General features: G+C 50.0%; 2 protein-coding genes and 1 long non-coding RNA gene across 5 annotated transcripts; 1 reads left to right on the forward strand and 2 right to left on the reverse strand.

Moving 5' to 3' along the window:
• Nucleotides 1-99: 99 nt before the first annotated feature.
• Nucleotides 100-5,948, reverse strand: SNX17 (sorting nexin 17). Its single transcript, XM_020886250.2, has 15 exons — nt 5,752-5,948; nt 5,215-5,289; nt 4,095-4,212; nt 3,410-3,474; nt 3,019-3,129; nt 2,811-2,901; nt 2,571-2,658; nt 2,256-2,325; nt 1,868-1,960; nt 1,569-1,772; nt 1,300-1,425; nt 1,058-1,135; nt 856-930; nt 707-748; nt 100-613 (listed from the first exon to the last, which is right to left on the reverse strand). Exons 1-15 carry the CDS (start codon nt 5,812-5,814, stop codon nt 500-502), a joined length of 1,413 nt encoding a protein of 470 aa, XP_020741909.2. The 5' UTR covers nt 5,815-5,948; the 3' UTR covers nt 100-499.
• Nucleotides 5,949-6,003: 55 nt separating this feature from the next.
• On the forward strand, nt 6,004-10,668 carry EIF2B4 (eukaryotic translation initiation factor 2B subunit delta). Of its 3 annotated transcripts, XM_020886255.2 has the most exons (13): nt 6,004-6,219; nt 6,602-6,645; nt 6,964-7,099; nt 7,279-7,485; nt 7,757-7,839; nt 8,038-8,129; nt 8,365-8,479; nt 8,675-8,751; nt 8,939-9,041; nt 9,275-9,402; nt 9,541-9,718; nt 10,123-10,303; nt 10,429-10,668. In XM_020886255.2, exons 1-13 carry the CDS (start codon nt 6,189-6,191, stop codon nt 10,626-10,628), a joined length of 1,575 nt encoding a protein of 524 aa, XP_020741914.2. In that variant the 5' UTR covers nt 6,004-6,188; the 3' UTR covers nt 10,629-10,668. The 3 variants fall into 3 exon arrangements, with proteins under 3 accessions (XP_020741914.2, XP_020741913.2, XP_020741915.1); XM_020886254.2 differs by lacking the exon at nt 6,004-6,219 and having other exon boundaries at nt 6,240-6,645; XM_020886256.2 differs by lacking the exons at nt 6,004-6,219; nt 6,602-6,645; nt 6,964-7,099; nt 7,279-7,485; nt 7,757-7,839 and having other exon boundaries at nt 8,041-8,129; nt 8,391-8,479.
• A 982-nt stretch (nt 10,669-11,650) lies between these two features.
• On the reverse strand, nt 11,651-14,348 carry LOC139029784 (uncharacterized). Its single transcript, XR_011481976.1, has 2 exons — nt 13,471-14,348; nt 11,651-12,572 (listed from the first exon to the last, which is right to left on the reverse strand). It is a non-coding gene; the product is annotated as an uncharacterized lncRNA (long non-coding RNA).
• Between the last annotated feature and the right edge of the window lie 656 nt (nt 14,349-15,004).

Below are 15,004 nucleotides of genomic sequence, written 5' to 3' on the forward strand. Positions count from 1 at the left end.
CTATGCTGAGTTGGCAGTGACAAGCACGGCTCAGGCTCACCCTTAGCACAGCAGTGCGTGCTGTGATGGGGGGAGCAGGGGCAGAGAGGGAACCAGAGGTAGGCAGCAATCAGGCTGAGTTTAATGATGGGGAGCTGGGCCAGACCGTACACAGACCTCTGCCCATCCCCTTGGCTCATGGCCCTGAGAAGCCAGAAGCAGCCTGGAGGGAACTGTGGTTCCTCCCCAAGCAGGTAGCCATGGTCCCGTGGACTTTGTGCAAAACACTAAATGCTAATTTGGCATTGAGGGCCAGCTCTGGGTGATCCTTTGTGTAGCCAGCCCCAGGATGGGGGGGAGGTGGAGGGAGAAGTGGGTTAGGAGGCCCCTGGCTGAGAGGAGAAAAGGGGACAAGAGAAAGGAAAATGCCCCCCGTTTGGGGGTCAGGACGGGACACAGGCACAGGACAAGTTTCTGAACATTCTCCCAGGGCAGAGGGCAGACATCCGAGCACTGGATATCACAGGTCCTCGTCTCCAATGCCCTCGAAGGCAAAATTGCCGTGGACATCACTGGCACTGGCATCTGTACCAGGAGTGCCAATCCCCCGCAGGCTCACAGCACTCAGCTTGCTCTGGAATAAAGGCAGGGTTGGGGGTCAGAGCGCTTGAGCCTCCCTGAGATCCCCTACGAACACCAACCTCACCAAGCCTTGTGGGAAACTTACTGAGAGTTTGACCATGGACTCCCGACTGGCGTCTGGTGACTCCTGGGGAAGATGAGGCAGTGGCATCAGAGACCTTGTGGGGAGTTAAGGCAAGGGTGGGGTGGGCTGGGGGCTGGGGGCTAGGGCACTGATCAGGAAGCAGTACTTACAAGCAATGGTGGTGACTTCACGGCTTGCTGGCTGTCTGAGCGTCTCAGGGTGCCCCCAACCCGACGGCGCAGCATCTGGGGATGGAGACGTGAGGCGCCGGTAAGGGCAGGATCACTCCCATGAGAATCCTGAGCCTTTCCCCTCCCTCTCAGAAGCACCAGCCCTAGGACAAAAGGCAGGGAGAGCACAGCCACCACGTACCTTCCTGAGACTGCCGCCAGATTTCTTCACCATCAGTTCATCTACCATGGACTGCAAGCAGATACTCATCATGATAGCCTGAGGGCAAGGGGAGAGCTCAGCCTGACTAGAGTGGTCACCCTGAGCCCAGCACCCCTAGGACAAGGACTCCCACTCACATGGAGTCCTGGAAGCCCTAGACTTGGGTATCTAAGAGAGACGGTGCAATGGGCTCCAGAGGAGGCCTGAGGGTGGGCTCACACCTGGGGGCTGGTGATGGTGACCCACTGTAGCCGGTCTTTGCTCATGAGGTATTCAAAAGCCAGTTCCAGGCGCACCTCACCCCGGCCCCGGCCGGGGCTGCTTGTGCTTCCACTGGGCAGTGGCACCTGGAGAGGAAGGGGAATCAGGTTGTGTTCGTTCTCAGCCGGAGAGGCTGTGCCTCGTGCCTTGACCTACTCCAGCCCATTCCTGAAGCGCAAGGCTTGCCAGGCCTCCATCCCAAAGGCCTCCCCTTCCTACCCCAACTCACAGAGGAGGTGACCCGCCAGCACCGCATGCGGGTGACCCGGAAGGAGCCTTCACGGAGCTGCTGGCCAGGCAGGCGGAGCTGGAGGCTGAGCTCACTGTTGCCTGCGCTCACCACCACTGGACAGTCCTTCTCGGGGAAGTCAGCCACACAGGCGTCGAAGCGCAGGTAGCCGTAGTGCCGCAGCGTCTGGGCCAGCCGCAGAAACTGAAACCCAGTCACCATGTGGGCGAGTCACGAGGGGAAGCAGGACAGCCCAGAGGAAGCAACCCCTTGGAGGGAGACGGGGAGGCAAGGCTCACCTCCTTCTTGGAGACCTTCTCCTGCAGCGATTTGAGCTGCCGGTGCTGCTCCTTGGTGACCAGGATCCATCCACGCTCAATGTCTGCTACCGTCTACAGTGGAGACATGGTGTGAGGGGCTGCTCCCAGTCAGAGGTCCAAAGAAAGTGTCCAGTTACTTCTGTCCAGCCTGACCCCTAGCCCCACATCTGAGCCAGCTCTTTGCAGTGAGTCTTCTTGACCAATCATCTTACAAGGCAGGGAGAGTACAGGTTGTGCCAGATGCCCTCAGAGTATGCTAGGAACTTCCCCGTGAACCGGCAGTAAAGACACGAAAGGAGTTTTCTCGGCAGAGTGGGACACCAGAGCCATTTTCAGGGGAAGGGTTCTGAGGCAGCTCCAAGCTCACCTGAGCATAAAGCAGGTTCAGGCCAACCCGGTTCTCCATGACATCGTCATCATAGGCAGAGTCCCAATAACTGTGAGGCCAAGGGGTGGAAAGGGGTAATGGGGCTAAGCTGGGAGAAGGCAAGAGGTAGAAAGGAAAGGGGGGCAAAACGGGAGCAATCTGGAACTATGGGGTGAAGGGTGATACAGTCAGAGGAAGCTTGGGAGGCCTGGTAGAAAAACCCAGCACTACCCCCTTGACCAGGTCACTCTGTCTCAACACATGGCCCCATAATCCAACCCAGCACTCTCTCCCTCCTCCCAGCCCAGCCCTGACCTCTTCCTCAGCACAATCTTATATTCTTGACTCCGAAGACTGGTAACAGACACATAAGGCAGTTCAAACTCTTGCAACTTTCGTACAACTATGGGTTTAAAAAAAAAAAGAAAATGTCAGACTCAGGGGAGGGAAAGCAAGAGGGAAGCCCTGGGGAAATGCCTGCCACATTCTTGGGGGAGACAGGGAGACAAATTCACTACTCAAAACAGGGAAGTTGTAAAGTCCAGAGAAACTCACATGAAAAGGCTCCATCCTCTTTTTCTCGAACTAGAAATAGACTGAAGTAGCCAATCAAGTCATCTGGAAGATCCAGCTTTGCAGCCACAGCCTGGAGACAAGGAAGGAAGTACAGCTCATCAAATGGGGTGGTTCCAATCACCTTAAGCCCGGGAAGGAGTGCAGGGGGCACGGGGGAAGGAACACCAGTGCAGAACAAGTGCCTCACCTCTAGGACATCCTCAGTCTGATCTGAAGTTAGCACGTTGACCAGAACTTTCTGCCCGTTGCTGAGCAGCACTTCCAAAGAGACCTCTTCTGTGGGGACCTGCTGTGTCTCCTGGTTGTGAACATGGGAATGGAATGGGAACACCTCCTTGTTAACCACATGCCTGGTGTCCAGTTCTGGCCCTTTCCCAACTGTGTATTTCTAGGTTCCTCCAGTGCCTTTATTCGCAGCGGCTTAATTATAAGCTGTTTCCTTGATTTCACTGGTACAGCAGAAACCCCCTTCCATGAAGAAAGATGCCAGAATAACTCCTCTGTACCCACCTGATTAAAATGATGTAGCCCTACAGGAAGGTGCTTCAACCTTAAATCTTGGTCCCCCAAAGCCTCACCTGCTGTGCCCGACGCAGGAAACTATTGAAGGTCTCACTGCTCCCAAGCAATGGGTCTTGCCGAACTGTGGGGACAAGAGAATGATGTTCTAGTAACTTACGGTTCCTTCTTGGCTCCCTCCAGTTCTCTTCTTCGTAGGCTCCCTTTCCTTGGCTGATGGTGGCCTATCACATCTTCCAGCTGGCCTCACCCCATTCACTGTTTGCATAATTTCTTTTTTAACTTAATTTTTATTTTTTGGCTGACTGTGCAGTATGTGGGATCTTGGGTTCCCGATCAGGGATCAAACCGGCACCCCCAGCCTTGGAAGTGCAGTCTTAACCACTGGATTGCCAGGGAAGTCCCCTGCCCTACCCTTAGCTACCATCTAGTTAAGTACCGTCTATAGGACTTAATGTTCATCTAAAGCACATTGGACACAAATGAAGTATGAAGTTCTCCCCACTAACTGAAAATGCTTTAAGACTGTTTAGTGCCGTATTAGTACTTCTTATAGATGTCAGGGCCAAAACTGCTTTTCTGGTACCTAGATGCTAGAGCATCCTTGCATGTTATTTACTTTTGCTCATTAAATAACAGATCAAACAAGAGGCTTCCCAGCAGGGCCTTCTACAGAATCAGCTGTTTTGATTCTCTACCCATAATCCTCAACAGAGTCAGCCTCTGCTCCCTCGAGCCACTCACCAGCTTGCATGTACTTCTCTAACTGCTCTCTCCTCTGTTCCACCTCAGCAGGTGTCAGAGAGAAAAGCTTCTTTGGGGGAAATGCAGGAAGTACATTCGCCCCATATTCCTTCCGAAGCTATTTGGAGAAAGAGATACAACTCTTTACATAAACATCGCAAGTGACAAGAAGCAATCCACATTTATAATATTCTCTTGGGCTCCCCTTCCTTTTCCTCAATCCCTGCTCCCCTACCAACCCTGGTCACCCAGGAAATGATTCCTTTGGCAAGGGCGGCCATTGCTCTATTCTAGATATATGCCCTTTACAATCTTACAGTGTGCGAGCCAGCCCCTTCACAGGGTGGGAAGGATTTATATAGGGCCAGGGCCTAGTGAGCCTCTTCATTATCTAGCAAGGCTGTATTCATTGAACCCCTACAGGAAGCAAAGGGCTTTGTAAGGAGAGTTTATGTGCACAGTCAAGTAATAGCTAAGTATATTCACGAAGCATCTTAGGACTTAAAAGGGACACTGCAGATCAATGAATCCATTTTTCAGCTGGAGTAGCTGAGGCCCAAAGAAATCAGGCAGCTTGCTCAGGGTTGCACAACTAGTAATCAGTAGAATCAAGGCTCTACTGAATTAAATACAGAGCTCACAATCTGGTGAGAACAGAAACATTACATCACAGACACAGGATAACTGGAACAGCTACACCCACTCAGGTGCGTCAAGGAACACAGACCCAAACTGATGAATGGTTTGTATGAACTGGGAAAAGAATTTCAAGTTGCAACTCAGCTGACAGAAGGAAAGTGCTCTGGCAGCGGAGGGGGAAGGGGGGCGATCTATCCATGCACAGGCACAGGCAGTGTACAGGCTGTGTAAGACGGGGGCAGAGAAACAGGAAGGAGAACGTGAGTATAGACAGGGGTGGTTAGAGTGGCAGACATTAAGCTTCCTAGGGAGTTCCCCGGAAATGTCACACGACCAGATAAAGCACTAAATCCTCCCCTGCGGCTGTGATTAAAAGGGAACTACAGCCTACGGAAAAGCGACGAGGCGGGAAATGGAGACGCTGGTGCCCAGGTGAAGGAAAGGGCTTGACGCTGCCTCAAGGCAGGGGTGCCAGTCCCACCTGCTCGTGCAGCCCCAGGAGCTGGCTGTAGCGCACCCGACAGTGCAGGACTCCATTCACGTGAATATTATAGGCCTGAGGACACAAAAGCAGGCAAGCATTTTAGGGTTGCGGTCTGGGCGGTCCCCTTGCGAACCCTGGCCGGAAGTGGCCTGGCACAGCTGCGCTGAGAAACGCGCCGAGATCTTCCGAGGATTGCCAGTGTATCTCCCCCAGAGCCAGGTCCCAAAGCAGAAGGACCAGTCGGGGCAAACTCGGGCGCTCGGGCTGCAGTCTTCTTCCCCCAGAAGCCAGTGACGCCCACCAGAGTAGCCGCGGCCCAGCCGAGGGAGGCGATGCGGCCGAACAAAGGACCTACAGGAGCTGGGGCGACCGCTGGACGAATCTCAGACGTAATATAAACTCCCAGGGAGGCCGTCGGGAGTCGGCGGCCTGTGACCAGGCCTGAAAGGTGGCAGCCAGACCTCGGAGGCCGCTCGGAGAGGCTCCGGCCCGTTATCCCCGCCCCTGCCCGATCGGGCTCTGGCCGCTCCTCACCACGTAGGCGGAGCCGCCGCTGTCCCCGCTGCGGGACTCGGTTTCAGGAATGGAAAAGTGCATATTCCCTGCAGCAGGGCCCGGCCGGGCTCCGGACTATGAGGGCCGCAGCGGCTTTGCACGCTCGCCTCCGCTTCTCAGCGCGTCCCCGCAGTCTCGCTCGCCATTTTCGGGGGTGGGGTGGGCGCGAGATCGGCGGTGGGAGGGGCTGGGAACGTCCGCTCTGGGACGCAGCGCCGCCTGGCATCCTGGGAACTGTAGTCTAAGGGGTTAGGAGCCTAAAATTAAGATGGCCCTTATCGCGACCCGTAGCCCGGGGCGGGGCCCCAGAGTATGCAGGGGCTCGTAGTCGGCTTGGGGCTGCGCGCCGCGGCTGTCGACCCAGGGGGCGCTCTAGTCGCGGTGACCCCGGCGGGCGGAGCCTAGAACGGAGGGTGATGGCTACCGTGGCTGTGGCTGTTCGCGAGGGTGAGTGAAGGGCCGGGCGCACAAATAAGTACGTGAGCCAACAGGCTCCAGACGGCTATTGCTGGGCCCTGGGTCCCTCTGGGCCCCGTCATTTGGTTCCCGCGCCACGACGGACTCTGGCCGCGCTGCCTCGGACGCACTCCGCGCCGCGCACCGGCTTGTTTCTCCGGGAAGAGTGCGTGCTCGCTTCTTTCCCCCGCCCGGCTTCCCTTTGATCCGGCCGCGCACTGCGTCCCCACGCGGATCCCAGGCTCACCTCCCGCTTGGTGGCGGAGCCGAGCTCTGGTCATGCCGAGCCAGCAACCAGCTGTGCCGAGTACGAATTCCCCCAAGCCCTCCCGGAGCCTTTCTAGTTCACTTTGTGCCCTGTTTTCTGATGCAGACTCGGGATCTGGGATGAAGGCGGAGCTTGCTCCTCGGTCTGGGGTAAGTGAAGCCCGCACAAGCTACCCTGTCAGGCGGTACGCAGGAGCCTGTATCAACTTCATTCCGCCCCAGCTTCCATCCTCGTTCCACTTTATTTTTCGGTAAAGCCAGGTTTTACAGAGTTTTGTCAGCCTTAATGGTAGTGTGACTCTGACTTGAAGGAGAAACTTCGATCCTTGTGGGCTCTTAGCTTGTAACAGGGAGCTGGTGAGACTCAGGAAGGGTTAGGGACCGTGTGGGAGTCTAATAAGTATCCAGTAGTGTTTATTCATTTTTGGAATTATTGGGGAAGAGAAGTATTGTGTGTCTGTGTCTTAGGCAGGGGGGAGGGAGATGACCCAAGAAGAAAAGCTGCAGCTTCGGAAGGAAAAGAAACAGCAGAAGAAGAAACGGAAGGAGGAAAAGGGTGCAGAGGCAGAAATTGGCTCCACTGTATCTGCAGCCCAGTGTCAAGGTGCGGGGGCTTTTCAAAGGGCTAGGGTGTGATGCTGGTAAAGGGATGTGGTGGGAGAAAAGAGGGGGAGACAGGACAAAGTTGATTTGAATAAATGAAAAGGAAAAGAGGCTTTGGTTGGGGCACAGCTATTACTTACCTGCCCAAGAGGCTTGGGCACCTCCTCCTTCTACCTTTAGGAGGCCCAGCCAAACACCTGACAGGACCAGACAGTCAGTTGGGCACTGCCAAGGAGAAAGTTCCAGCAGGTAGGAGTAAAGCTGAACTTCGAGCTGAACGGCGGGCCAAGCAGGAGGCTGAACGGGCCCTGAAGCAGGCGAGAAAAGGGGACCAAGGAGGGCCACCTCCTCAAGCCTGCCCCAGCACAGCTGGAGAAACCCCCTCAGGTATTGTCCCTTCATTTCAAGATCTCCGTTGAGTCAAAGGCCTGCCTGTATTAGCTCAGGCTTTCCCACCAGAGAACAGCTGCCAGTTTTTACCTTGGTTCCCAGAGTTCACAGTTCTCCCCTCAGCCTCTTCCTACCCCTGTTTCTTCATCTATGTTTTTTCTCCGATTTTCTACCCCGCCTCAGATTTCTCTTGATGTCCCTTATGCCCTGAAAGCATATTTTTCTTTATCACCTACAGTGTCTTGAAGATATGATTGTTTTCTTCTAGGAGTGAAGCGTCTACCTGAGCATAGTCAGGTTGATGACCCCACACTTCTGAGAAGGCTTGTGAAAAAACCAGAGCGACAGCAGGTAAGGAGTGGGTTTGGAGTATGGCCAGAAAGAGCCTAGGGAGATGGAATAGAGGGAGGAAAGTTGCTCGGGGCAAAGTGAGACCTTGGAAAAGGATGAGAATTTGGGTCAAAGCGGGCTCACTGTCCTCTTCCTTCCCAGCATCATCCCACAGTTTTAAACTCTGGGCCCTTGGTCCTGTCCCCTTGTTTTGTCAAGGTTCCTACACGAAAGGATTATGGATCCAAAGTCAGTCTCTTCTCCCACCTACCCCAGTACAGCAGACAAAACTCTTTGACCCAGTTTATGAGGTAGGATTTTATGAAACTGTCATATCTTTTAAGTCTGGGGAGTTTTAGTAATTCTGTTTTCAAAATGACTGGAAACTGGGGGTTGGATCTGTGGAAAGAAGTATGAACACAAGGCAGAACTCTTGAGGAAATGGGGGTGTCTGTGCTAGTGAAGGAGGTTCATTTTCATCAGGGGCAGGTGGGCGGTAGGTGCTCAAGTTCCCTTGCAAAGTGTGTGACACCGCCATCCCATCAGCATCCCATCCTCTGTGATCCACCCAGCCATGGTGCGGCTCGGCCTGCAGTACTCCCAGGGCCTGGTCAGCGGCTCCAATGCCCGGTGCATCGCCCTGCTTCGTGCCTTGCAGCAGGTATGTCCCATCCTATTCCCTTTTATGACTTAGCCTCACCTTCGCCAACACTACCCCAGCTTCTCTCGGCCAGTCATCTCAAGCGGAAGATGAAATGATGCCATCCTAGAAGATTCTCCTCAGAGAAGCTTACCCTATCCCCCTTTCAGAGACTTGTCAGGGGGCATTTTGCCAATCAACTTGTGTACCATATAGGTGATTCAGGACTACACAACACCTCCCAATGAAGAATTGTCAAGGGACCTGGTGAATAAACTAAAGCCCTACTTCAGGTGAGGATGACCACTGCACGTCTGCTCCCACTCTTTACTTTGCTCCGTCCTTTTTTGAACCCTTTTTCTTGCTCTTCTATCTCTGTTTTTAATTTTTGTGTCTTCTCTTTCAAAAGATGTTTTTAAATATAAAAGCTTTGTGAGCTGTGAAGCGTTGCGTGGATGTAAGATGTTGTTGTTGTTGTAGCTTCCTGACTCAGTGCCGTCCCCTGTCAGCAAGCATGTATAACGCCATCAAGTTCCTTAACAAGGAGATCACGGGTGTGAGCAGCTCCAGGCGGGAAGAGGAGGTGATGAGTATGAGGCATGCGCAAGGCATGCATGGGAGGGTGGAGCTGGAAACATATTTGGGACTCCTAGGAAGGGCAGCTCTCTGGTCTGCCTGGGCAGGGGTTAAGGAGGTGGTTGGACTGTCTGATCTGGGTCCCCTTTAGTCCCATTGTTATACATGTTCAAGTATCCGGCATGATAATCAAAGGAAAAAATGTCCATTTCTTGTTCCTTAAGTGTCTTACTCCATTAGGCCAAGTCAGAACTACAAGCAGCTATTGACAGATACATAAAAGAGAAGATTGTGCTTGCAGCTCAGGCAATCTCACGCTTTGCTTATAAGAAGATCAGTAATGGAGATGTGATCCTGGTATATGGATGGTATGGGCCAGACCCTACGACTGAGAAAACTGGGAAGTGAAATGATCTGAAGAAGGGACTGCCCCTTTGCCCTTTAGGAATGAGCTGACCATCAGTCAGTGACAATTATAACTGAATCCTCCTCTCCCTTCGCTCCAGCTCATCTCTGGTATCACAAATTCTTCAGGAGGCTTGGGCTAAGGGCCGGCAATTTCGCGTGGTAGTGGTGGACAGCCGGCCACGGCTGGAGGGAAAGCACACGCTACGTTCTCTGGTCCGTGCTGGGGTCCCTGCCTCCTACCTGCTGATTCCTGCAGCTTCCTATGTGCTCCCAGAGGTGAGGGCAGAGTAAAGGGACTCGAAAGTGAAGTAAAAGGGTACAGTAGTATAGACATAATCTTACTTTCCCAACATTGCAGTTACCTAGAAATCTTAAAACTCTATAATCTTATTGATGGCTAATAGGAAGAACATCTCCAGCACATTACACAGCATGTCTACCTATGACAGGAACCTTGTATTAAACTAGCAGCCACCAGGAGGGAACCAGACAAAAGTAACTTCAGAGTGTAGTCTTCCTGTGGGTGGTGCAGTGAATCAGTGGTCAGGTGTTTTCCAAGGGTCATTATTATGATTTGTTACTCATTGTCTTAATGTTGCTATCCTGGATAGGAGTTGGAAACCTTATTCTGCATTGGTCACACATGATGTTTTTTTCCTTCTTTCTACTCTTCAAAATAGGTTTCTAAGGTGCTATTGGGAGCTCATGCTCTCCTGGCGAATGGATCTGTGATGTCCCGGGTAGGGACAGCACAGTTGGCCTTGGTGGCACGGGCCCATAATGTACCCGTGCTGGTCTGCTGTGAAACATACAAGTTCTGTGAGCGTGTGCAGACTGATGCCTTTGTTTCTAATGAGCTAGGTAAGGAGGCCCAGGTGGGCAGAAGAGGAAGTTCCGGGGACCTGAGAAGATTTGGGAGGGAGAAGGGAGGTTGAACTATAACTTATTTTTTAAAAGTACATAAAAGGGTGCACCTCCCATTGCAGATGACCCTGACGATCTGCTTTGTGAGCGAGGAGAACATGTGGCCCTGGCTAACTGGCAGAACCACTCGTCCCTACGGTTGTTGAATCTGGTCTATGATGTGACCCCCCCAGAACTGGTGGACCTGGTGATCACAGAGCTGGGGATGATCCCTTGCAGTTCTGTACCTGTTGTCCTACGAGTCAAGAGTAGTGACCAGTGAGTGGCGGAACACAGGGTCAATAAATGACATACTCCCTACACTCAGCGACTCTGCTGCCTGTTATCTCTTTTAGCATCACCGCCACTTAGGAGTCCAAACTCCCCAGTCCCTCTTAGCACCTGCTGCGAACCTCAGACAAACCTTTATGGAAATGTTCTCAAGTGATTAGGTCCATGCCAGTGCTTTGGGGCCAAAGTGAAGGTCAGTATGGAGACCAAAAATTATCCCAAGTCATCAACCATTTATTGAGCATCTATGTGCCAGACACTGAGCTAGATATGAGGAGCAGTATAATAAGGACAAGTAAGAGTCATATTCTTAGTATTTAGTGTTATTATTATATTAATATTAAATGAATACATTGATATTTGTATTAAATAATGTTACACATTAATATATTAATATTTTATATTCTTAGTACTCAGTACTTAACATGATGGAAACTTGGCCTTTTCTTATCATTTAGGAGATTAATACCATCCCATGAAGTAAGATTTTACAGATGAGAAAACTGAGGCACAGAGAGGTGAAGTTACTTGCCCAATGTAATGCTAAGTAAACTGGCATGTGATCTCAGGCATCCTGGATCTAGAGTCTATGCCTTTAATTTTTATGCTATGTGCTGTTAGGGAGTACTCATCATGATGGAGGAAGACAGACTGTATCTACAGTATGAGATAAATTCTACTAGTAGTAATGAACAGAGTTCATTGGAAGCAACTCAGGAGATCTAGTGAGGTTGGGCAAGACTTCACAGCTAACATCTGAGCTAAGCGTTGAAGGAGAAGAAATTTCCCAGTTGGAAAAAGGATGAGAAGGCAGATCAGCAGAGGAAATAACTTAGACTACAGAATAGGCCTTAAAATGATCAGCCAGTTCCAAAGTGTCAAGTCATGCGGTAAAGCTAGAATGGAGGCTTATGTGGAAAATTAGTGACAAAGCTGTTAACATAGGCTGGATTAGGTTCAGATTGTGAGAGTCTGACCATTATGGTTAGCCTAAAAACACAGAAGAGTCATCCATTTTGTGTGTATAGGTGTGTGTTTTATTGAAAAATTTCAAGCAGCATAGAAAATACAGTGAACTATATAAAGAATCCCCCTCACCAAATGCAGTAATTATCAAGATTTCCCATGAATGCTTTGTTTCCACTTTTTTTTCCTTGCTGAAGTTGCATTAGAGCAAATCCCATTCATTATATTTTACTCTTCCAAACATCAGCATATCTCTAAAAAATATGGAAATTTACCATGTTATTACACTTATTAAATTTTTGCTTATCTTTGTCCAATCCATAATCAAATTTCCTTGATTGTCTCAAAAGTGGCTTTTTACAGTTGAATGAGGATCCAAATACATCCATACATTTTCTGTGGTTATTATGTCTTGAATTTTTTGTAATCAAAAGCAGTCTCCTCAGCCTCCTTTCTTTTCTCATGACATTTAACTTGTTCCAGGAACTAGGCTGATTATGTTTCACACTGCCTCACATCAGGTTGGTTAGTCCATTTTCAGTGATGAATGGATCCATTTTTGATTGTTGCCTGAATTATTTCATTAGAAGATGCAACATGGTAAATTTTTTTTCCTAATTACATCATTCAACACTTAGTAGCTGATAATCTTCTATAAAGAACTCTCTCTCGTCAGTTCATTTCAGTCTCTAAGTCGTGTCTGACTCTTTGCAACCCCATGGATTGCAGCATGCCAGGCTTCCCTGTCCATCACCAACTCCTGGAACTTGCTCAAATTCATGTTCATCGAGTCAGTGATGCCATCCAACCATCTCGTCCTGTGTCTGTCGTCCCCTTTTCCTCCTGCCTTCAATCTTTCCCGGCATCAAGGTCTTTTCCAATGAGTCAGTTCTTTGCATCAAGTGCCAAAGTACTGGAGCTTCAGCTTCAGTGTTAGTCATCAGTTACTATTCTGAATTACTAATTCATACTGGAAAGGCAAGATAAATGCTTAATTTTTTTAATTGTCAATTTTCAGGAATTGGTCACTAGTTACTTCCAGTGGCATGCAATGAGAAGTTGAATTTTTGCTTTTTCTCTGTAAAAATCATTATGAATTCATTTTTTTAAATATTGAGCATATCACTCAATCATCAAAATTAAGCAGAGCTAACTGGTAGAGATTAGAGATGGAGAAACAGATCAGTAAAAAAAGATTGTCCATCAATCAAAATCACAAGTGCGCCTAAATTTTGGTCCAGCAATTCTGCTTCTAGGAATTTATACATATGAAGTAACTTAGATGCAAGGTTATTTACAGCAGCATCTTATTTTCCCCCTTTTTGGCCCCTGTGAGGCATGCCCTCTACAGTGGAAGCAGGGAGTCTTAACCACTGTACCAACAGGGAAGTCCATATGTAACAGAGCAGGACGTCATGGGACCTTCCCAGACAGGCTTTCCCCTGCATCCTCTGCTTTAGCTCCTCTCAGGTAACTCAATAGTAGTATTTGATGCACATTTCCTGAGTTGTTTTGCACATGTAAAAAATCCCTCTCCAACAGATGGAAGATGTTAACTACCATGAGCACACAGTTGAAACCTTTTGGGGCATTCAGGGCTTTCAGGCATGAGCCACTCGGCTCCTTGTATGGCCCTGTGGTAAACCTTTTTTGTTCCAAACTCCCACATTTCAGTTTGTTTGGCTTCATTGTGTATCAGGCACACGAACTGGCACTAACACATACAGCAGCATTGTTTATAATAGCAAAAGACTGGAAACCACCTAGATACCCATTAATAAAAACAAGAGCTAACACTACATTCCTATAATTACATACTAAGCAATCATAGGGGCTTCCCAGGTGACTCTGGTAAAGAATCTGCTTACCAATGCAGGAGACTGCAGGTTCTATCCCTGGGTCAGCAAGATTCCCTAGAAAAGGAAATGGGAAACCCACTCAAGTATTTCTTGCCTGAGAAATATCATGAACAGAGGAGCCTGGTGGGCTACAGTTTATGGTGTCTCGAAGAGTTGAACACTACTTAACAACTGAGCACGCACAAGAAATCATAACAATAAGGAAGGTTTAGATATATGGCAATGGAATAGTCTCCAAGGTACACTCAGTTAAAAGTAAAGCACAGGACAGCGAAGATGCTGTATGAATTAAAATGGGGAAAGATGTGTATCTGTTTGCATGAGTATAAATACAGAAAATGTCTTGAACCTGTAACAAGAAACTGCCTTAGGTAGATGTGGTCCGGAAGACTGGAGAGAGAAGTGGAAAAGACTCTTCCCTATACCCTACGCATCTTTGGAATTTTGAATCATGTGAATGTCTTATCTCCCAAATAGATACAATTATTAATATGAGAAAGATTTTGCAATAGTTGAAGTCAAAGATAATCTAATCTGAGGCAACAGGAATGGAAACGAGTCAGGTTTGTTCATTAGAGAAATAAATGCTTGAAACAAATCTTTTAATGAAGAGAGAAATGCTTGAAATTGAGAACATTGAACATATGTATTAAAAGAACCACAGCCTCCACTGCACCCACTTCAGCACTCTAGCAAAGCCTGTCCCAAGCCACAGCACAGCCTTATCTTGTCTTAGGCCACTTAAGAAGAATGGGATGGGAGTCCCCTTGCTCTAGCTTTTAAATCTTGGCTAGCTTCTCCCTTGCTTTTCATAAACATTTTGTGTAACCAAGGGAATTTAATAGATGAGATTATCTGGGGAAAGATTGGTTTACCCCATCCTTTCCTGTCCATATTTCTACATCTTGAACTCTCCTATTCGGTGTGTGATTTACAGCTTTAAATGCCTCAGGAAACGGCAGAAGTTTGTTACATTCTTTCTCCAACCACAACCGACCACCCAGGGAGGGAGTGGGGAGAGGCCTACGACCAAGGGGAGGGTCCAAGCCTGAGGATCATTTGAGTAGAGCGTCTCCAAGCCAGGCTTTTCTTCTGCTCCTCCCCTTCACTGTGTTTCGGTCTCGGGTCCATCCCTGGCTTCACTAGTGGCTGGATCTGCTGGGGGCTGCCCTGGGGCGGAAGCCGGAGTCGTCCCCCCGCGGCCCGAGGCACGGATTCCTTTGTCTCCCAGGCTTCCGCTTGACGGCGCGGGGGTTGCGGGTAAGTACTCTCTGGTCTGCCCGGCGCTGCCCGCCACGGGCCAGTAGTCTCCACACAAAGCCAGGATTCAGCGTTCGGGAGCGACACTCGGGCCTGGGCGCCCGCACTCTCGAGGCTCGCATAGAAGCCGCGTGGGAACCCGCGGGGGCGCGACGGCCGTCACCGCGCAGGCGTCAGTCTTCCCTTCGGGGCACTGCAATTCCCATAAGGCCGTGCCGCTTCCCCCGCGCCTCGGAGGCCCGGGAGCGGCGCCCGCTGCGACGGGCTCGGGGACGCTGGCCGC

This window comes from Odocoileus virginianus, chromosome 2 (assembly GCF_023699985.2).
Source record: "Odocoileus virginianus isolate 20LAN1187 ecotype Illinois chromosome 2, Ovbor_1.2, whole genome shotgun sequence".
In the NCBI taxonomy this organism is placed as follows: Eukaryota; Metazoa; Chordata; class Mammalia; order Artiodactyla; family Cervidae; genus Odocoileus; species Odocoileus virginianus.